Source organism: Delphinapterus leucas, chromosome 3 (assembly GCF_059928025.1).
Source record: "Delphinapterus leucas isolate spDelLeu-1000000601 "Yukka" chromosome 3, BTC_Dleu_Yukka2, whole genome shotgun sequence".
Lineage (NCBI taxonomy): Eukaryota > Metazoa > Chordata > Mammalia > Artiodactyla > Monodontidae > Delphinapterus > Delphinapterus leucas.
The window spans coordinates 149665151-149686876 of record NC_143131.1 but is presented as its reverse complement, the minus strand read 5'-3'; the positions used below and the strand labels follow the sequence as shown (position 1 = coordinate 149686876).

The window sequence follows — 21726 nt, the reverse complement described above, 5'->3', positions numbered from 1 at the left end:
TCTGCCTGCCAATGCAGGGGACACGGGTTTGAGCCCTGGCCCAGGCAGATCCCACATGCCGCAGAGCAACTAAGCCCGTGCGCCACAACTACCGAAGCCCGCGCGCCGTGCTCCGCAATAAGAGAAGCCACTGCGATGAGAAGCCCGCGCACCTCAACGAAGACCCAACGCAGCCAAAACTAAAAATAAATAAAATAAACTTACTAAGAAAAAAAAAGGACACCCTAAAATACCCGTTGGGTCTCAGGCACACCCCATCCCTGTCCCCTGACACTACCACAAACAGCTGTTGTAGGTTTAATGAACACAGCATCACCCTAAAACACAGAGCCCTGTGACTCACTGCTGTTTCTTTAAGAGCAGTGACGTCTGATGGAAGCCTTAGCTCTCTTTGACAGATGAGGAAACTGGGGCTTAGAGAGGGATGTGATCTTCTAAAGGCCATACAGCCTGTCAGTGGCAGAGGCAGTGAGAAACCCCGGTCCCCTGTCTGCCAGGCTGGGTCTCTCTAGGAGTTCTGTCCTGTACCCAATCTGCATCCCTACCTGCCTGTGACCCCTGCACTCAAAGCTCAGCTTGCGACAAGGACATGTTTTACTGAATTTGCCTGCATACTCAGGGTGATTCATTAGTATGAGAAACAGGTTCCCCCTCGCCCTCGCCAGAAGATTTTTGACACAAACACAGTTGGGGGTTGGCATAACTTCTCTCTCTTGTTAAGCATTTATATATAATTAGTGTTGGAATGGTCCCCTGAGATGGATCCAAGCCCCCCATTTTCAGAGGAGGGACACGAGGCTCAGGGTCAGGGTCCAAACTGAGCGATTCAGTGGTACAGCTGAGACACTAGTCCACAGAGCCTGCCATGGACTTTTCAGCTTCTCCTTTACAGAGGGGCCACAGGAGGGAAGGAGGGAAGGAAGGAAGGAAGGAAGGAAGGAAGAGAGGGAGGGAAGGAGGGAGGGGGGAAGGAAGAAATAAAGGGAAAAGAAAGGAAGAAAGAAAAATTACCCCTTACAAGCATCTACCCTGTGTCGGGAGCTTTGCACAAATTGGTGCTAAGGCTCATCACAGTCCTCACAGGGAGGTATTTTTATCCCTATTTTGCAGATGAGCAAGCTGAGGCTCAGAAAGGGCAAGCCACCTGCCTAAAGTCAAGGAGCCGGCAAGTGCTGGGGCTGGAATTGGCACCCTTTCCTTTCCCCTGCACCAGCGGTTGGCAGACAATAGCCTGCAGGCCAAAAGCAGCCCACCACCTATTTTGTTGAAATGGTTGAAAAAAAAAAGTGAATAGAAGAATAACATTTTGTGACTGGTGAAAATGATATGGAACTCCAATTTTGGTGCCCATAAATAAAGTTTTATTGGAAGACAGCCACCCCCATTCATTTACGTATTGTCTGGGGCTGCTTTTGCGCCATACCACCAGGGTTGAGTGGTGGTGACGGAGAACATAGGCGCCGCAAAGCTAACTTATTTACTATGTGGCCCTTTGCAGGAGAGGCGTGCAGAGCCCCGCCCTCCACCCTGCTGTCTCCCAGGGGTCTGGAAGGTCTGCAGGGCCTCCCTGTAGTTGCGCGGGCTGTCCTCTGCACAAGAGCATGGGGGCTGAAATCCAGACCTCTTTCTGCTTGCCAGGCTGCGTGGCCTGGGGCTGGGTCCCCTGGAGAGAGGGCTTTCTCTTAATTTGTTCACCTAGAGTGTTCACCTTTTTCTCATGGGTACAAAGCTACTAGCAGCGCCCCCGAAGGCATGGCTCCCCTTCCCTCCCCTTCACAGCCCCTGGGAAGGCAGCTCCATAGCAGTCCTGTCAGATCTGCGGCACAAGGAGCCAGAAGGGAAGGTGGGGAAAGGGCTGGGGCAGGGGTCTGTGCAAAGCCAGGGAGGGAAGGGGGCTGGTGGGGCACTGACGGGGCCTCCAGCTCGCTTCAAAAGCACAATCACCAGGGAGGTAAAGGAGGGGTTCTCTACCTTTCAAGTGACTCCTGGGGGGGGCCACGATTTATTCTCCTTGACTTTTGAGGTTGTAAAAGGCTTCCCACCTCCTCTCCCTCTGCTCTTCCCATGATTTCCTCTCCAGGGCTGGGAAGGGGGTCTCACTCCCCAAACTCTCTGAAGAGACAGAAGATGAAAAGGGTTAATACCTTGTTGCAGCCCGCTGTTCTGCCCGCAGCTGTGTAGAAGTGCCGGCCCCGCAGGCCTGAGAACGGCCTTTCCGAGCCCACCCAGGCGGGAGGTAGGAACGTGGGTCCAGGATGCAGCCTCCCGGCCCCCTCCCCAAGGGCCTACCAACTGCCAAGAGCTTCCATAAAGCCCAAGCCCTCGGTGAAGGAGAAATGGGACCATGGACACAGAAGGGAATGGGGGAAGGGAGGGAAAGAAAACACAAAACAGAACGGAAAAAGGAAAGGAAGGAAGAACAGACAAAAAATAAAGAAAGAACCTCAACAGCATTATGCTAAGTGAAACAACCAGGCAAGAAAGCACACAGATTGGGGCTTCCCTGGTGGCGCAGTGGTTGAGAGTCCGCCTGTCGATGCAGGGGACACGGGTTTGTGCCCCGGTCCGGGAAGATCCCACATGCCGCGGAGCGGCTGGGCCCGTGAGCCATGGCCGCTGAGCCTGCGCGTCCGGAGCCTGTGCTCCGCAACGGGAGAGACCACAGCAGTGAGAGGCCCGCGTACCGCAAAAAAAAAAAAAAAAAAAAAGCACACGGATTATCTGAAATGTCCAGAATAAGCACACCTATAGAGATAGAAAGTAGATTTGTGGTTGTCTGGGGAATGCAGGGATCGGGAAGTTGATAGCTGAAGGCTACAGGGTTTCTTTGGGGTGATGAAAATGTTCTAAAATTGATTGTGGTGATGGTTGCACAGCTCTGTGAACAGACCAAAAACCAGTGAACTGTACACTTGAAATGAGTGAATCGTATAGCATGTGAAGTATATCTCAATAAAACTGTTATAGAAAAGAAAGAGAGAAAATGACAGAAAAGAGACAAAATGAAAAGCAAGAAAAAGAGAAAGAGACGGATGGCAAAGAAGGAGAATTCATGTCTGTTGAGTCTGTTAAAGCACCTGCCACCTGCCAGGAACTGTGCTAAGTGCCTGTATCCCTGACTCCATTTTATTCTCACAATTCTGCAAAGTAGGTCTGATAATTATCATAGTTTTATAGGTAAGGAAACTTCAGCTCACACTGTCAATGACTTGTCTAACATCACCCAACCCCTAACTAGCGGGGGACCAGGGCTCATACCGGGCTCCCTAACTTCCACACGGAGGCAGGAAGACACCCCAGGAGCCTTGTGGTGTGACCAAGCCAGGCACAGAGGGCAGAGGTGACAAAGCAGCAGCCAGCAGGATGCCAGTGTGCAGGGGGCAGCCAGGGTCCCTTAGCTGGGGGTAGGGCGGGGGCTGGGGGTGGGGGTGGGGGAGAAGGGAGGGGGACCAGCTGCTCTGGGCGCCTCTGCAAAGAGTGCTCAGAAAGGCCCCTTAGGAGATGCTGGAATCAATGTGCCAAAATGTTAAGACTATTTCAGGACCCAAATGATACAAATAAACAAGTCTGGGCTCTTGAAAGGGTAAATTATGCAAAACTTCCTTTCTGAGCAAAGCTCCCTCCTTCTTAAGAAGTGTGTGGACGTCAGTCATGTAACCTTTTTACTGCTAAGGGAACTGCGGCCCTCCCCCAGCCCCCAAACTCTGGCCAAATGGGGACATGGCGTGGAGACGCAATGGACCGCTTCCAGGTTGTCTGAAGTCTGGATTCCTACCCCAACTCCGGGATCCCTTCATCTTTCCTGGGAGGCAGGGTGAGGGGTGTGAGTCTTTCCACCCGCAGACTCTATGATTTAGAGCGGCCGGTGGATCCCTCTGTGAGGCCCACTGCTGGCACCACTACTTGGCGGGAGGCCCACGGTGATGTCAAAGTTAGAAAAGGGAACCAGGAATTTCTGAGTTCCCACTGTGTTCCTGGAACTTGGCATTTCGAGACTTGGTTCCCTGATCTCTAAAGCGACTGGTGGTATTAGTCACTTCTCAGGGCTCTTGGGGACCTAGAATGAGATATTCATGCATTCATTCATTCACTTATTCATTCAACAAATATTACTGGGCGCCCTGTGCCAGGCACTGTGCTAGGTGTTGGACAGGGACCAACAGAGACGTGAGCCTGCCCTCAGGGAGCTTGCGGTCTTGGGGAGCAGACACAGAACAGATAGGATGTCCCAAGAGGGGTAAGAAGGCTGCCTTGGGCTGAGAGGAGGGTGCGTGGGATGGGACTAAGCGTGACCTGGGGACAGGACCGAGGGGCCCAGAGGAGGAGTTAGGGCAGTGGAGAGTCGGCCAGAGCAGGGCCTTGTTGGTCAGGATAAGAGCTCTGTATCATAGTCCAAGAGCACCAGAAGGGCAGAGCAGAGGCCCATTCCCAGCTGGACGAAATGCTGTCTCACTGGCAGCAGAAGGAGGGGGGACCCTTGGCAATGCTGGCAAGAGGCCTGTGAGGGGAGAGAGCTGGCAGCACGGGGGCATCTGTGGCTCCTGGCCTCCCTTTGTGCCTCTTCTTCCTGAGCTCAAACTCCAGCCCCTGGGAGGGTGACAGCCGCAAGCACAGGGCCCCTGCAGAGAGGAGGAAGTGCCCGCCTGCCCCGGAGAGAGACAGCTGGTGCCCAGGAGTCTTATCTCCCTGCCTGGGGAGATTACGCAGGGCAAGGGAGTGTATGGGGAAAGACCCAAGAGCCCTGGGCAGGGGTCCAGAGATACAGGGTCTGCTCCCTGCCCCAACCCCAGCTTGCTCTGGGCCTCAGGTCGCTTGCCTCCCTGGGCCTTAGTTTCCCCATCTGCTGTCTATGGGAGTAGCACTCAGAGCCTGGGCTAAATTCAAGTCCATTCAGCACTTCCTCATGGAAAGAGCCTGGCTTTGGGGTCAGACGGGCTTGGGCTGGAATCCTAGCTCTGCCACGGACGGATGAGGCTGTGTGGCCCGACGTCAGCTACTTTGCTCCCAGAAGACTGCTGCTGGCTGGGGGCCCACGTTTTGAGAACCACTGCCCTAGAATAACATCCCTCTGGGAAGAGGGCCTCTGCGTGGCTCACTGCTACACCCCCAACAGTGCTGGCATGTAGCAAATTCTTGGTGAGTGCCTGTGAATGAATGAACTCTGAGTGGTTTGTTTTGGTGGGGGAAGAAGGGGCTGGAGGGTGGGTGTGGGCCTGGGGATGGTGTCAGGAGGTGGTCAGGGACCAAATCATGAAGGGTCTCTAGTGCTAAGCCGGGGAGCTGGGACATGTGGTAGCTGAACGTGGACCCCAGACGTCTACATCCTCATTGCTGGAACCTGAGAAAGTTATCTTATATGGCAAAAAGGACTTTGCAGATGTGATTAAGTTAAGGACTTTGGGATGGGGAGGTTATCCGGGATTATCCCAGTGGGCCCTAAATGGAATCACAAGTGCCCTTATTAAAAGAAGGAGGCAGAGGGAGATTTGGCTACCGAAGAGGGGAAGGAGATGTGACCGTGGAGGCGAGAGGTCAGCATGATGTGAGCAAGGGGCCACAAGCCAAGGAGTGCGGGTGGCCCCCAGAAGCCGGAAAAGGCAAAGGAGACGGATTCTCCTCTGAAGCCTCCAGAAGGAACCAGCCCTACCAACATCTTGATCTCCCAAACTGTAAGAAAAGAAATCTGTCTCGTTTCCAGTCACCAAGTTCACCATCATCTGTTACAGCAGCCCCACCTTGGAAACGAATGCAGGCCTGTATTCAGTAGAAGCAGTGGGGGTTACTGAGCAGGGTCGGTGGAGCAGAAGGGGTGAGGTTGGGGAGCTGGGATCAGAGAAGGGTAGAGGTGACGAGGGGCGGGGCAAGGGTGGACAATGGGATCAGGAAGGGGCAGACAGAGCATCCTGCTGGGGAGATGGCTGCTGGCTGGCCTCAGGGCAGGGAGGACCAGACAGCTCAGCCACTGTCTCCTGGAGTCTCCCCTTGCGCGACTGTGCCGCCCCCCGCCCGAACCCCCTACAACCTCCGCCATCACCAACCAAGGGCAGACACCTGGCCCCTTGGCAGGGATAAGGGCTCTCTGTCAGGCCAATGCTGGGTTTTGTTCCCAGATGGGAAGCAGGAAGGACACACTATTGGTCATCAGGGAAGCTGGAAGCCAACCTCATGGAGGGCCACCCAAGTCCCCAGTCGCCCTGGCAGCCTCTATTGGAAAATCAAACTCGGGCTGTTCCTGGCTTCCTGGATCCCCATGCCCCCAGCCATAGTATGAGGCCCTTCAGCTGGTTCCCCATCCTTCTCTGCTGGACCCCTCTGCTCCACAGCTGCTGTGTGTGACCCAGGCAGGCACGGCCTCTTAGCTGGCCTTGGTGGCCAGGGTGGCTGTGATGATCAGAAGAGGAGGTGGATGCTCCCTGCCCCAGCGTGCCACCCTGGAGGAACGGGTCTCTCCCCTCCGCATTTGAGGCTCAGCTCAGAGGTCTGCTCCCGGGGACGGGCTCTTTGGGCCAGGTGCTGCCTCCTCTGGCTGCCCTGCGCACTGGGTTTCAAGCCTGGGCACGTGCTGCTCTGAACCGTGGCCAGTCTGTTCCTCAACCAGACAGGTGGTGGCATGAGATGGGGGGCTGGCTTTATTTCCCTTTGTACCCTAGCACCTGGTACAGGGGTGGGGATGAGATGCCGTCACAGAAAGATTAATACATAGAAATAGCGGCAAACCTAAAACTGGTACCTAGTGGGTGTTCAGTGAGGCCTGGCCATTGCTGGTGAGTGCCTGCTGCGTGGCTCCCTAAGGATTGGGGGTAGAGGCAGCCTATTAACCCGGGTCCCACAGGTAAGAGCAGTAGGAAGTGGGATGGCAACAGAATGAACAGTGTCAACAGCCTTCTCTAGAGTCCACACCCCGTGCTTTGTCCTTTGTTTGTTTTGTGAACTAAATTTGCTTTGTACCAGAGTCTGCTTCCTGAATGAGGCAGTGTGGGAGGACAGGGTCATCTTATCTATCAAGGCCAGATGTGGAAGCTTCCCCGTCTGCATTTTGGAGAGATGCCTTTAGGTGGCTTGGAGGATGGATTTGAGAGGGAGAGTCTAGAGGCAAGGAGGCCTGGAGGAGGCTGGTTGCAGGAGCAATGAAGCTTGTTCCATAAGGATAGCAGTGGACGGGTGGAGGGTCCAGGACCAAAGTCTATGGCGGGACCCTCCACACCTGGTTCCTGCAAGGACCAGAGGGACACAAGGCCGAGGGGTCCAGTTGGGCAGTTTCACCCCCACAATGCTCCACAGGGACCAGCACCCAGAGGGCGTGAGTGTGCAGAGTCCATGCAAGCTTTTCTCAAGTCTGATGCTCAAAGGTCGAGAAAGGACAAGTATCCTACCGGGGGTCATAGAGCCTGTTGGTGCCCCTTAGCACATGTGTGCTTCAGGTGGCTCTGGGCAGGCTGCTTGAGGACAGACCCCACATTCTACAAGATGAGGAAACTGAGGCGCAAGAGGGGCAGAGACTTGCTCAAGCCACAGAGCTGAGACCGAGGCTGTACAGTTGACTTGCCATACCTGTCCATCAAAACAGGTGCCACAATGTCACTTCTACATCCCTGGCGCTCAGCACTGTTCCTGGCATGTGACAGGAAGTTGACAGATGTTTGTGAATGAATGAATGAATGGATGGATGGATGAGTCAGTCACACAGACCAGCATTCTGGGGGGCAAAGGCATGGTCTGTGGGAAGACAAAGGAAAGTGACATTTATTGAGCATTTGTATGTGTCAGATGTTCTACCAGCATCCTTTCATTTATTCCTCTCGACAGCTAGATAGACCTTGCTCAGACCTATAAACCTTCTCTCCATGTGTGAGCTTCCTCAGGCCACTCAAGTCTTTGGTGAGGTACCCCTTAATACCTTGCATGGGCTTTGTCAGCAGTGAATTGATCTCAATGTCATTCTGATCCTGTTTATCTTTTCAGCCTGGGTACCTCTCGGGGGTGGAGTCCTGGGGCATCCTCTCTCTTGCATCTCCTGCATCCCAGACATCCAATGGTCTACAAGACTATGTTTTAATAGCCTCCTAGATTTTGCTCTGTTCTCTTCTCTCTCATGGACCAGTACCACATCCCCCCCTTCACTGCTGTCCCCATCTCATTCTTCTGGTCCATGTCTCAGGGGACAACCAGAGCCCTCTTTCCAAAGTAGACAGATGCATGGGTTATACCCATCCTTGCTTCTAATCCTTGCATCTTCCCCTAAGACCTGTAGTACAATGTCCAAGCCTGGCTTTCAAGGCTTTGCCTTCCCACCTTGGCCAGTCCTCTTTCTCCTTCCACTTGAGCAGCCCCAAAGTAAGAGCTGACGCATAAAAGGTGCTCAGTGACGGTCGGCCGAGTGGGGTCTCTGATTTAACCCCCAGGCAGCAGCATTATTCCATGGCCATTTGAGGGCCGTCCTGGCAGATTTAGGTGAACACTTATGACCATTAACTAAGTGGCCGAGTTGGACCTCAAACCTAGGACTCCTGATTTTAAGGACAAGGTAGCTAGAGAAAAGGTCCACCAGTTCTGAGTCAGGGGAGCTCTATCCAGATCCCAGCTCTGTGACCCTGGCCAAGTTCTCTGCGATTTGACTTACTCCTTTTAAAAATGGAGGTAAAAAGTTCTACCTCAGGGGGTGTTTGGGAGGATGGAATAACACGAGGTCTGCCAAGTGCTCATGAAGAATTCCCAGCACATAACAGCCAAAGCAGCACCTCGTGAACAGCTGTTACCATGAGTGGGACCCCGTCCCTGTGCCCCGTCCCACACACAAGCTGCCAGGGCAGTTACCTGTCTGTGGCTCCCTGGGGGGCCGTGACCTCTGTCCCACTCCACACCTGGAGCCTCAGGGGCCTCTCTTCCTGCCACCTGGGTCCTTGGCTTGGAATCCTCGTCAGCTGAGAGCCGTTGGACTTCAGAGAAGTTCTGTGGGTGCTGTGGTCGCTGGGGCTGCAGCAGAAGAGCTGTTGGTATGCTGTGCGGAAGTCTCTGTTCAGAGCAGCGTAGAGGATGGGGTTCAGGGCTGAGTTGGCATAGCCCAGCCACAGAACCACGGCTTCGAAGGTCTCGTTGATGGCATTATCCCCTTTTAGCCCACGGTAAACAAAGACGGTGAAGTAGGGGAACCAACAGATGGTGAAGGCCCCCATCACGGCTGCCAGGGTCACTGTGGCTTTGTGTTCCCTGATGGTGGCTGCCCTCCAGGAGCTGACGTTATGGATCCTCTTGGCCTGGTCCCACGCGATCTTGAAGATGCGGTAGTAGGTGATGCACATGACCAGCAGAGGCAGGTAGAAGGTGACCAGTCCGTCCACCAGGCCATACACCAAGTTGACCTGGACTTTGCACTTTGGGATGGTGTGATTGGCACTGCTGGTCTCAGTTCTGCTGTTCCATCCCAGGTGGATAGACAGGAAGGATAGGGTGATGGAGATGACCCAAATTAAGACCAGGGAGATGGTGACACGGACAGGGGTGACCAGCATGGGGTAGCGCAGGGGATCTGTGACGGCGCAGTACCGGTCGAGGCTGATCATGAAGAGGTTGAGGATGGAGGCCGTGCAGAGCATGACATCTAGGCTGGTATAGATATTGCAGAAGACCTTGCCGAAGCTCCACCTGCAGGACAGCTGGTGGAAGGCCGAAAAGGGCAGCACCAGGAGGCCGAGGAGTAGGTCAGTGATGGCCAAGGACACGATGAAGCAGTTGGTCAGACTGCGGAGCCGGCGGTTCAAGCCCACCGCCAGGCAGACGACTACATTGCCGGCGATGGTGATGAGGATGAAGAGGGTGAGGACCACGCTGACGGTGATCTTCAACGCAGCAGGGTCCAGACAAAAGGAAGAGGTCGTGCCATTGGACGCCATCCTGGGACCCTATGGCTCTTTCCCCTGCCTCCGGCCCCTGGCTGCTTCTCTTCCAGCTCCCCAAAGGGTCAATTATGTCAACCACTGGGCTCCAAGCTGCCCAACAGAGCCAAGAGAAGTGTCCAAATGTGGAGAGGCTGCAATGACCGATCCAGTGCTGTTTTTCTAGAGATAAATAAAGCTGTCTCTTAGGAGGTGTTGGGCATGAGTATGAAGGAAGATGAGGGAAAGCTAGTCCTTGAAGCAAGCTTCCTGGTTCAAACCCCAGTCCTCAAATGACCCCTTGGCAGAGCCGGCTTCCTCCTGGGACTGCACAGATCTCCACTCTCCAGGTTTTGCATAGAGACTGACGCACTGGGGCATAAGTCTGGAGGTGGCTTTGGTTTTATTTGGGAGGCATCATGTGGAGACATGGCTGCAGCCTTCTCCATAGCGGGCGGCTGCTCCCAACCACATGACGGGGGTCTAGCACTGTTGCCTCTCCCTCTGGAGTCCACTGGAGAGCGTGAGCTAGAAATGCAAAGATTGAGTGTTGAGCATGTTGAAACCAGACCGAGAGTGTGACCTGATTCAAGACGAACCCTTCTAGACCTTGACCTCCCTTCTAGACACCAGGAGGCATGGGACCAGTCCGGCACCACTACTTAGAAGGGACAGAAGCAATCAAGATACATAGAGGGAGGAGGATGGGAGACAGGATGCAAGGGGCTGGACCACCAAGTCATCATGTGAGATACGGTTGGAGGGGCTAGGGTTGTTTATACTAGAGAAAGAAAGATCTAGACACAGACTCTAAGCTCCATGAAAACAGGGGCTGTATCTGCTTGTTCACTGCTAGTTCCCAGTGCCTGGCCCCACCAGTAGGCATTAAGTCTATGATGGATAAATGATAAAATGAATGAAAAAATAAGCAAATGTAATACATTTACTCCGATAAAGCGCCGAAAACAGTGTTCCACGCTCTCGTTTTACAAAATGTCACCATACTCTAAATGCGGAGCCAAAAGACTTTTTCAGGAAAGGGCCAGGTGGCGAATATTTTCTGTTTGCATTCTTCAGGGTCTCTGCTGCAAGTACTCAGTTCTTGTTTAGTGTGAAAGCACCTCCACAGACAATGTACAGATGAGTGATCATGGCTGTGCTCCAAGAAGACTTTACTACGGACACTGAAATTTGAATTTTACATCATTTTCACGTGTTGCAAAATAGTCTTCTTCTTTAATTTTTTTTTCTCAAACTCTTTAAAACAATTTCCAAGCTAAAAATGTAAATGCTATTCTCAGATCAAGGGCTGCACAAAACCAGGAAGAGGACCAGATCTAGCCTGCTGTTGTAGTCTGCCAACTGCAGCCCCTCTCCACACCCGCTCTTAACATCTCTCTAAACCTCACTTTCCAGGTCAGCTGGTACAGAGCTCACTCAGTCTTTCTAATGGCTGCATAACAGTCCCCAGGATGGCTGGCTGTGCTTTATTTATCATCACTCTATCACAGGTATTCCTGTTGTTTCTAGTTCCTTCCTTCCTCCTTCCTTCTTACCTCCTGTCTCACGGCAAACATCACTTCAACAGAATGGCTGCACGTGCAATGCTTCTTGGTTAAATCTCAGATTAAATTCCTTCCTACTGGTGATATTCTACGATTCCAATTGATACAAAACAAGCTAAGGCCCTGATTGATTCCTGGACCCTTTATCTCAAGCTGATCCTGGTTTTCCAGAGAGCAGGCAATCTCCTGGGATCCGGGAGTGTGCAGAAAATCAAGCTGACAGCGGAACCCCTCTGAGAAACAAGCTCATTACCATCTGACATAAATTAAGCCTCTCCTAGGCTCTTGCCTGGAGGGGTTTTGCAACCTGAATACGAGAGGCATCATTTAGTCATAACCACTGTGTTCGTGCAGGGATCACCAACTCCTGGTCACCTTCTGCCACTCTAGCAGGCTGCGCTAGAGTGGTGGTTCCTTTTTTTCTTGGAGTTTCAAATAAGAACCACCCCTGTCATGTTTCTGTCTTACAGCCTAAGTCCCAGAAGTTTCCAGTGACCTTTGTGAAGGCAGGATCTTTTGCCAATCTGTGGGTAGAATGATGGCCCTAGAGGGTCAAGGCACCCCCAAGATCACTGTTACCATGATCACCGTCATTGTCACTATCATGGTTCATATAAAAAACCACTTTCTTGAACTTTCCTTTCAAATGTTAAAAGCAATGACATGCTTATTGCAGTAAAGCAAGGGTCCTGAGGTATACAGGAAGGGCCAACTATTTGGGCCATCACATACCCAAGCCCTCACGCCAGGGAGGTGACCGTTGCTCACCATTTGGTGTGATGGAGACCATACATTCTTTCTCTGAGGCTCTGCACGTACCAGACACATGTAGGACACTGTTTTATACACGCTGTACACATTACATTGCTACTTCTTTTCCTCATTTCTTTTAAAATTCCTATTATATAACGGATACCCCTCCGGATCACTTAGATCTAACTCATTCTTTTTGGAACCTAGGCTGTGGCAATACAACCACCACCATGAGAAGAGCCATGAAGAAGGACGTCTGCGTCAGCAGGTGTGCAAGTGGCAAAGAACGGGAGACAACCCGAGTGTCCATCAGCAGGGGAATGGTTCGACCAAGGATGGCACATCTGTACTGTAGAAGAGTCCTGGGCAAGGTGATATCATACATATTAAGTGAAATATCATCTCATCCTCACAATAACCCCCAAGTGAGGGGAATCACTGTCTCTATTTAACAGCTGAGGAGAGCAAGGCTTGGAGAGGCCAAGTGATGTCTCACCCCATTAAGTGTCCAGAGAGCCTGGATTCAAACTCAGCTCACACCCTTCCAGCCTGCCCTCATGCCCGTTCTTGCACCAGAATTCAACTTGTCCTTCTAAGTGGATCTCACCAAACAGCCCTGTAATTGTCCCCCTAACTCTGCCGTTCAGGCAACCGGGACTTTGCCCAAATGCAGCACGTCTCTTCCCTCCTGCCTTCGCCTTTGCTGTCTCCTCACCTGGAGTCCCATTCTTCCCTGTCTTCAGTCAACTACTCCCTTTTCAAGGCCTGGCTCAAACACGTTTCCCCCCACCCCAACCCGCCCCAATCTGAAAGTACAGCATTCTTTTGAAACCTTTAGAAAGCTGAAATGGCGTAAAGCAAAGAAGAAGTTACCTTAGGACACATCTTGCCAACGGATGCACAAAATAAATCGAGATAAAGCACAGATGCTCAGACACAGTTCACAGCTATGGGGGCTCGATGCTGAGATGCTGAATGTGGTTCCTGGGGAAGGAGCTCTGGGGGGCACCACCTTATGCTTGGGGTGCAGGCTGCCTCTATAATGGCTTACCGCAAGACAAACCTGAACGCTATTTTTGCTTTTCACTTTTTTTCATCAAAGCAAAAATCCTCCTTGGGTTTCTTTCAGTTAGCAAAAACAGGTACTAATGTAGGTCTTTTGTAAAAGAGAAGTGGGGTAAAGTGAACTTTCAAAAATCAGGGACACCCTGAACATGTCCTGAATGCCTGCAGGCAGGGGCACCCTCTCCTGCACTTTGTACTGAGTTAGACGGCTGTCACCTTGCATTGTTAATATGGCTCTGTGTCTGTCCGCAAGCAGGTCCTGGATCTGGACCACCTCTCTCCACCTTCCATCCACCTATGCATCTGTCCTGTCCATCCATCCATCCAGTAAACATTTCTCGTTGTCTAAGGGAGAGGTCCAGGGTACATAAAGTGTGTGTGTGCGTGTGAAAATGATATGGAATTCACTAAAACCGGCTTCAGCCACTTCCTCTCCCCATCTCGCAGGTTGACCACAGATGCTGCAGTTCTATGTGTCACACTGCTTCCTCTTACATCATCTCATCTTTGCCTTAAGGACCTCTGAAAAGGCACTTTCTGGAGAATTTGCTCATGGGTTGCTGTGCCCCTCACTGCTCCCTGGGGAGGCTTCTGACCTTCACCTACAGTCATCACCTAGCAAATGTGGTGGTAACAAAAGGCAGGGCCCCGCTCAGTCTGACTCACCTCATCAAGTGCCTCTGGGAGGTCACGGTGGCCAATTGGCCCTGAAGAGCAGCCACAGCTGAGTATGTTAAATGAACTCAATGTGCTCACAGGTGTGTATTAAACCCACTGTGCTGGGCTCTGCCCGGGGAAGTCTGCTTTGATCACTTCGCAATACCAGCCTTGGTTGCCTTTAAGTATAGATAGATCTTTGATGTGACGTTTAAGGTTCTTCGTGACCTGGTTCTGTCTTCTCTCTTTAGCCTTAGCTCCTGCGGCCGAGTGCCCTTTAGTTGGACAACACTTTGAGAAACAGCTCTGGTGGCATTTAATTCCTCCTGGTTTTGAAAGTCCTAGGCCCATACTGACTCTGTGCCTTTGCACATGCTATTCCCTCTGCCTGGAGTGCTCTTCCTCCCTTCCATGCCTGGGGAACTCTCACTCTTCCTTCAAGACTTGGCTTCCTCTGTCACCTCCCCCAGGAAGTCTTCCAGAGTCTTCTTGCTCCATCCCCTCTCACTTTTACCTCCCACTTATACCCACCTCTGGCAGAGGCTTGTGATATCTGGGGTGCACAGGAAGGAGGGGTTCTTTAACCCCAGTGGGTAGAATTCTGAGTTTCCAGGGCCCTAGGAAAATTCTCCTCTGAGTGTGGTCCTTGGTGATTCCCCATCAGAATGTGTCACCCTAGGAATGAGTTGTGGTGGATGGAGTCCAGAATATCATTACCCTCCTCAATCCTCCCCTGTGGCAGCAAAGAAAATGGGGGCTTGAAGGGTTGAAGGTCACCCCACCAGCGGAGGTATAGCCCAAAGGCCAACCGGGTCTGCCTGATGCCCCAACTCCCCTCTCACTGATCCTCACCCACAAAATCCCAGAAGAGATGCCACAGGTGGTACGTTCTGTTTGCCAGCAGAGGGGCGAGGTCATCTAGAAGATTAACTAGTCTGGGGGCTGGAGTCTCCTCCCATCAAATCTTATCAAACCAAGTCCAACACTTTTCTCTTTTCATTAGGAAGTAAAATGAAGCTCCCCTTTTCTGTTACCCCAGGCACAGCCACTGGGGGAGTAGCCAGCAATTTGGGGGAATCAGTTAAGGCTCCTTTGGGTTTCTCACTTGACCTTGAAGATGAATCTGATTTTCCAGGCAATCATTTACAATTGTTTTCTTTAAACGATATTCAGCAGGTAACCACTGCGTGCCAGGCACCTTCTGGGGGAGCCGGTGGGCAAGTCTGCGGAGTAGGTCGTTTGATCCTTATTCTCCAAAAACTGACACCCAGAGAAGCGAAGGGAGCCCCAGGGGCTGAAAGGCAAGGACTTAGACATTCGACAGATCTGGGTTTTAATCCCAGTGGTGTCATTTAATAACTTTGTGACCTCGGGCACAAGACTGCAACTTCTCCGAGCCTTAGTTTTCTCATTTGTAAAATGGGGATAATAATATGTCCTTCTTCACTTGGTGAATGTGAAAATGCAGAGAGTAAAGGTCTGTAAAACACTTAGTACCTGGCGCATGGCAGGTTACATTACACATAATAATAGTATAAGATTATTATTTCATAATAATAAATATTATGTTTTATTATTGTCTAAAGCGGCACAACCAAGAAATAGCATTCACGTATGTTCCATATAGTTATGGAGTGCTGTTTAGAGGCAGACACTGTGCTGGGTGCTGGGGTACAGCGGTGAGCCCGGCAGACACATCTTGGAGCTTCTACGACAGCTTGGCGTGGGGCGAACGTGAAGTAACTCACGGCAGAGCTGCTGATTTAACTGCAGTGTGTTGACAGTTATATAAAGGGGCAGCATAGGGAGCCACAGGAATATGTAGTGTGGAGACCTGACTTGGTCTGGGGGATATGTGAGTTGAGATCTGTACAGACAGGAAAAAGGTAACTCAGTGAAAATGGGGAACAAGCAGATTCCACAGAGAACAGCCCCTATAAACACTTGGAGGCAGAGAGATGGTAGATTTTAACCACAGAACCATGGGAAGCCTCGGGGGTGGAGGGGGGGGTGTGAGCGGAGGCTGATGTGACTGGAAGGCAGAAGACTGCTCCGGTCCGGCTAATCCTGCTGGGACATCAGGCGCTGGGGGGAGCGGCACGGGGGTCCGCCCAGCTGGGCCCTGCTGGCCGCTCCCAGTTACCACCACAGGTAATGAGATGCTGGTGTCACTGGGCCGCTGGCAGGCAGTCCCTCAGCTTTATGAGCCGTAATGTGTCAGAACGCTCCCCCTGTCATTGGCCGTTTTGAACGTCCTGGGTACCTGGTGCCGAGGGCATCAGCGATTGGCTGCAGCATCAGACCCTCGGGAGCTCTGCCCCTGGCAGGAGTCCCAAAGGGGCCTGAGAGGTGGGAGTTACTTCAGCGGGGTGACTTTCATTCTTTAAGGAGGGAAGACAAGCCTTCCAAACCCCACAGTGGCCGCCGCACAGGGGATGATGACCTATATGACTGAGGCCCGGACGGTGGCTGCAGCTCCACTTCCAAAAGGCCGACAGCGCTTTGGGGCTCCTTCTTACCTTCACACAGGAGCCCAGGGCAAGATGTGGGCCCAGGGCCGGGAGACTAACCTAAAGGACGAGGGGGGTCCCAGCCCCCGGCGGTTCAGACACAGCCTAGCGGTGAGTCGCAGGGCCCGTGATGGGGGCAGCAAGAGGCTGTGCGAACTGGAGGAATGAGGTTTGATGCTGTGGGTGGTGGCCGGTGACAGCTGTGTGCATGTGTGTGTGTGCACATGTGTGTGCAGAAGGCAACGTTTTATCGGGCCTGGAAAAACCCATGAATATTAAGAACAGACTACTGACCCAGCAGTTGCACTCCTGGGAATTTGTCGTGTGACCTGGAAATGGTGTAAAATTGCCTGTGGTGACAGTATGCAGTGCAGTCATCAAAAGGACTGCTGCACTGGTTTGTTGTAGGTTTTAGATTCCACATATAAGTGATATCATACAGTATTTGTCTTTGTCTGTCTGACTTATTTCACGTAGCATAATACCCTCCAAGTCCATCCACGTTGCTGCAAATGGCAAGATTTCGTTCTTCGCTATGGCTGAGTACTATTCTGTTGTATATATGTGCCACATCTTCTTTATCCATTCACCTGTTGATGGACGCTTAGGTTGCTTCCATACCTTGGCTATTGTAAATAGAGCTGCTATGAACATTGGGGTGCATGTGTCTTTTCAAATTAGTGTTTTTGTTGTTTTCAGATATATACCCAAGAGTGGAATTGCTGGGTCATATGGTAGTTCTTTTTACAGTTTTTTGAGAAACCTCCACACTATTTTCCACAAAAAGAAGCAGACTCAGTTATAGAGAACAAACTAGTGGTTACCAGTAGGGAGAGGGAAGGGGGGAGGGGTGATATAGGGGTAGGGGATTAAGAGGTACAAACTATTATGTATAAAATAAGCTACAAGGATATATTGTACAACACAGGGAATATAGCCAATATTTTATAATAACTATAAATGGAGTTTAATCAAAAAATTGTGAATTACTATATTGTATACCTGTAACTTACATCATATTGTACATCAACTATGCGTCAATAAAAAATAACTAAAAATTAGGGCTTCCCTGGTGGCGCAGTGGTTGAGAGTCTGCCTGCCGATGCAGGGAACACGGGTTCGTGCCCCGGTCCGGGAGGATCCCACATGGCGCGGAGCGGCTGGGCCCGTGAGCCATGGCCGCTGAGCCTGCGCGTCCGGAGCCTGTGCTCCGCAACGGGAGAGGCCACGTCAGTGAGAGGCCCGCGTACCGCAAAAAAATAAAAATAAAATAAAAAATAAAAATTAGAATTAAAAAAAAGGACTGTCGCAGGCTTTCGGGCTGATGTGGGATGGATTCCGCATGTGTGGAGTGTGACATGCCTAAGGGGAAAACGTGTGTGTGCAGTCATGCATTGACACACAGACTGGCCCAGGAAGGGCACATGTGCAAAGGGACTGATTGCTTCCAGGGAGGGATATGGGGGCTGGGCAAAGAGTGGGGGCAAGACTTCTTTCACCATATGTCCTTTGGGACCTTTTGAATCTTCTTACCTGGGGCAGATGTCACCTATTGCCAAACTAACATCCAGGCCACACGGTTTGGCGGGTGGAGAAGGGAAGAGGGAGGGCACACTGGGTAGAGGGAACAACAGCAAAGGAAAGGCAGCTGTGTGCTCAGGTGGGGCTTAGGAGCGGGACCTGGTTGATCAGGGCTCCAGGCCAGGGCTGGCGCTCGGTCTGCTCAGTCAGGAGCCCCTTAATAGTAAGTCCACCGCTCCAAGCTCGTCACCCTCAGGGACCTCTCTCCCCGCAGTCACTGCGCAGGCCTTGGGCCGGTCAGGCCAGGCCCCTCCAATGCTTCCCCTGTTGTTTGCATAAAGATGCCAGTGCCTGCCAAGCCCTGGCCCTGCATGATCTGGCCTCTGCCAACCTCTCCAGCTGATTCTCAGGGTGGGGGTGGAAATGTAGCTGTGGGTGGTGTGCTAAGGAGTTTGGATTCAGTTTTGAAGGCAATAGGCAGCCCTGAAGGTTCAATCAACAGGGAACTGGTAGCATGTGGGACCCCAGATCTCTGGATCCCAGTCAGCCATCAATCAATGAGGCCTCTCTCACTCATTAACATCTGTAGGATGCTTACTTCATAACACGCCTGGGGCTCTCTGCTCTCTGAACATCCTCTCACTTATGCTTTATTGCAACATCCTGTGGCAAGGGACCTTTTCCTCATTTTACAAATGCAGAAACCCAGGCTCGGAAAAGTTAAGTTGCCCAAAGTCTCAACATCACCAAGTGGAAAAGTCAGGATTTGAACCCCAGTCTGTCTGACTCCAGAATCCCTGTTCTCAGTTGTTACTATTTCACTTTTCCTATAGAGAAAGAAACCACCCTTAGGGCTTTTCAAAGAGACGGCTCAAGTGCCCGGGCATTTGCAGCAGAAAATACTTCCACCTTTGCAATACCATTCCAGGGTGTCTTTGATCTTTGTGGTTGCAGATTTCTAACTATTTCCCCACAGTGGGCTGGACCTTTGGTAAAAGCCTCTTAAGGCAGTTAACAGATTTCTGGTTGAGGCTGTTCATTAGAGAGAAAGGCCCTGGGCTGCTGGTGGTCTGAGTTTTTGTCCCACTCTTTCATTTCTTCTGAGCCACGAGGGGCCAGAAGCCAGGATTGTTTTCATTTTCACTTCTGTTCTCAAGCTCATCTTGTCCCAAGCACTGCAGCCTCCTGGGGGGTGGGGGGGTGGGGTGGGGTCCCCTCTGCACCGCCTGAGAGGTGAACAGACTCAAATATTGTCTGGAATTGGGGGCAGGTTCTGTAACTGTGACTGAAGAGCCCCATCCACCCTTTCAATGTGTGTCTACCAGCCCGGAAAGGGATGGTGGTATCAAAGTAGACATTTTCTTATGATGAATGTCATCACTCGAGCATCACGGTGAGGGGGAAGGTGACCTGGACCAGAGGCCAGGACACTGACTTTTCCATTTACTGAGCACCCACAGATAATTTAATATCTTTGTGAGGCAGAGATTATTATTATTCCCATTTGACAGATGGTGAAACTCAGGTTCAGAGAGGTTGAGTCACTTGTCCAAGGGCACACAGCTGGTAAAGAGGCAGGCAGGGCTTTGACTGACTCCATAATCTCTGAGTGTCCAAGCCAACCACCCCTCCAAGACATGCATCTAATCCAGTTCATTCGCTGACTATTTGTGCGACCAGTTCTTTTTGTGGTATTTTCTTTTCAGCGAAAGACCCCAGGCCATTTACCTGGCTTCTGCCAATGGCTGATGTGGGAACCTGAAGCCGCATCTGGTGACAACAAATTCCCTCGGTCACTGCTTGTTTAAGAGGGTCTTTATTTCTCCTTCATATATTTTTTTCAATGTAGGTGAAAGGCACATAACGTAAAATCAAAGTGTACAATTCAGTAGCATTCAGTCCCTTCACAACGTTGTGTAACTACCATCTCTATTTGCTTTTAAAACATTTTCATCACCCCAAAGGGAAACTCCGCGGCCATTAAGCAATCACTCCCTCTCCCTGGTCCCTGGCAACCACCAACCTGCTTTCTGGCTCCTTAGATTTGACTATTCTGAACATCGTGGGCACAAAGTGCACGTAACTTGGGACTGAGGGAGGATCCCTGAGTCTCTTATCTAGCCTCTGCCTCCCCTTCATCCACCTAGGGGATCAGGCTACATATTCAAGCATCGTCCTGGACTCCTGTCTTTCCTTCATCCCCAGCATCCAACCCATCAGCAAGCCAGTGGATCCTGCCTCTGAAATACCTACATCTCGGACGCGGCTACTTTCCTTGGTTACTGCCGTCCTGGTCCTAGTTCAAGCCAGCGCCATCTCTTGCCTGGACTTTTGCTTCCGACAGGCATCCTGCAACTCCCTTCAGTCCCCAGCACCACCCTCCTGCTTCTGTCACGCCCACACTGTCCCTTTACACACCCCCTCTGGCTCACAAGGCCCCATGCGATCTGTGCCCCACCTCTCTGACCTCCTACCCTACCCTCAGGACTCAGTGGCTACCTGGCCACAGTGCCCCTGCCCCAGTGCCTTGGACATGCTGCACTCTCCTCCTTGGGGCTCTGCCTGTGATCTGCTGCTGATGTGGACGTTGGCACCTTGGAGCAAATATCAGTTCTGTGGAGGGGGCCCTCCTTGACCCCCAAAGCAGCTCCCTTGACCTTCCATCACATCCCTGCCATTTCTGCAGAGCACAATTTTTCTTGGCTTTTTTTTCTTGGTTCCCTATTTGTTCCCTATATCTCTCTCCCAAGTGGAATGTAGGCATCGTGAGGACCAGGATCAATTTTTTTATTTTTATTTTTTTGCGGTACGCGGGGCCCTCACTGTTGTGGCCTCTCCCGTTGTGGAGCACAGGCTCCGGACGCGCAGGCTCAGCGGCCATGGCTCACGGGCCCAGCTGCTCCGCGGCATGTGGGATCTTCCCGGACCGGGGCACGAACCCGTGTCCCCTGTATCGGCAGGCGGACTCAACCACTGCGCCACCAGGGAAGCCCCAGGATCAATTTTTTGTTCCTGGACAGGCACTTAATGGGGGCCCTTAATTTATTAAATAAATTAATATTTATTGGATTGACTGATGTATACTGAAAACAACCATCATAATATAATATCCTATTTATGGGGCGCTTGGAAAGTGTAGGCAATGTTCTAATTATTTTATATTATCCAATTTAATCTCTCTGCAACAACCCTCTTACATGGACGCCATTACTCGTCTCCATTTTATAGATGAGGAAATTGAGGTTTATGGTGTTTTGTAACTTGGCCAAAGCCCACGGCCAGCAGTGGGCTGGCAAGTGTGGGAAAGACCTGGGGTGGACTTTTCAGGGCAGGGGTTGGCCAGGGCCAAATGAAAATTCTACCTTGGTTCTTCTGGGGGAGGTGAGGCCCTGGATCACCAATGTTTGCAGGGGGGTCTGAATCTCTGCCACCCAGGGGCAAAACTCCCCTGCGGGGAGGGGAGGGGTGGAGAGGGCACTGGGCTGGGAATTTGGACCCTGAGTTTGAGTCCCTGGTGTGACTCTGACTTGCCATGTTACCTCCCACTAGTTTAGTACCCCCAGTTTCCTCAGCAAAAAAGCTTAGAATATTTCAAAGGTTTCCTCCAGCAACTTGATGTGTGTGTGTGTCTGGAGGGGGTGGGAGGGAAGGAATGAGGAGCCCCCAGAATAATAAAATAGGAGGGCTCTGGGTAGAAACAAAACTCAGTGGTCATCTGGTGTTCAGGAACCCCTTCTATAGCATCCCAGAGAGGCAGTCATCCCTGATTGCCTTGCATACTTC

At 51.6% G+C, this 21726-nt stretch overlaps 1 protein-coding gene across 1 annotated transcript in view; it reads right to left on the bottom strand.

Annotated features, from left to right (window-relative positions):
• Window positions 1-21726, bottom strand: part of HRH2 (histamine receptor H2) — a 48512-nt gene that overhangs the window by 13063 nt on the left and 13723 nt on the right. Inside the window, 1 exon segment of the mRNA XM_022595076.3 lies at window positions 8815-10400. Coding sequence (XP_022450784.2) covers window positions 8815-9890 — 1076 coding nt within the window. The 5' untranslated portion in view covers window positions 9891-10400.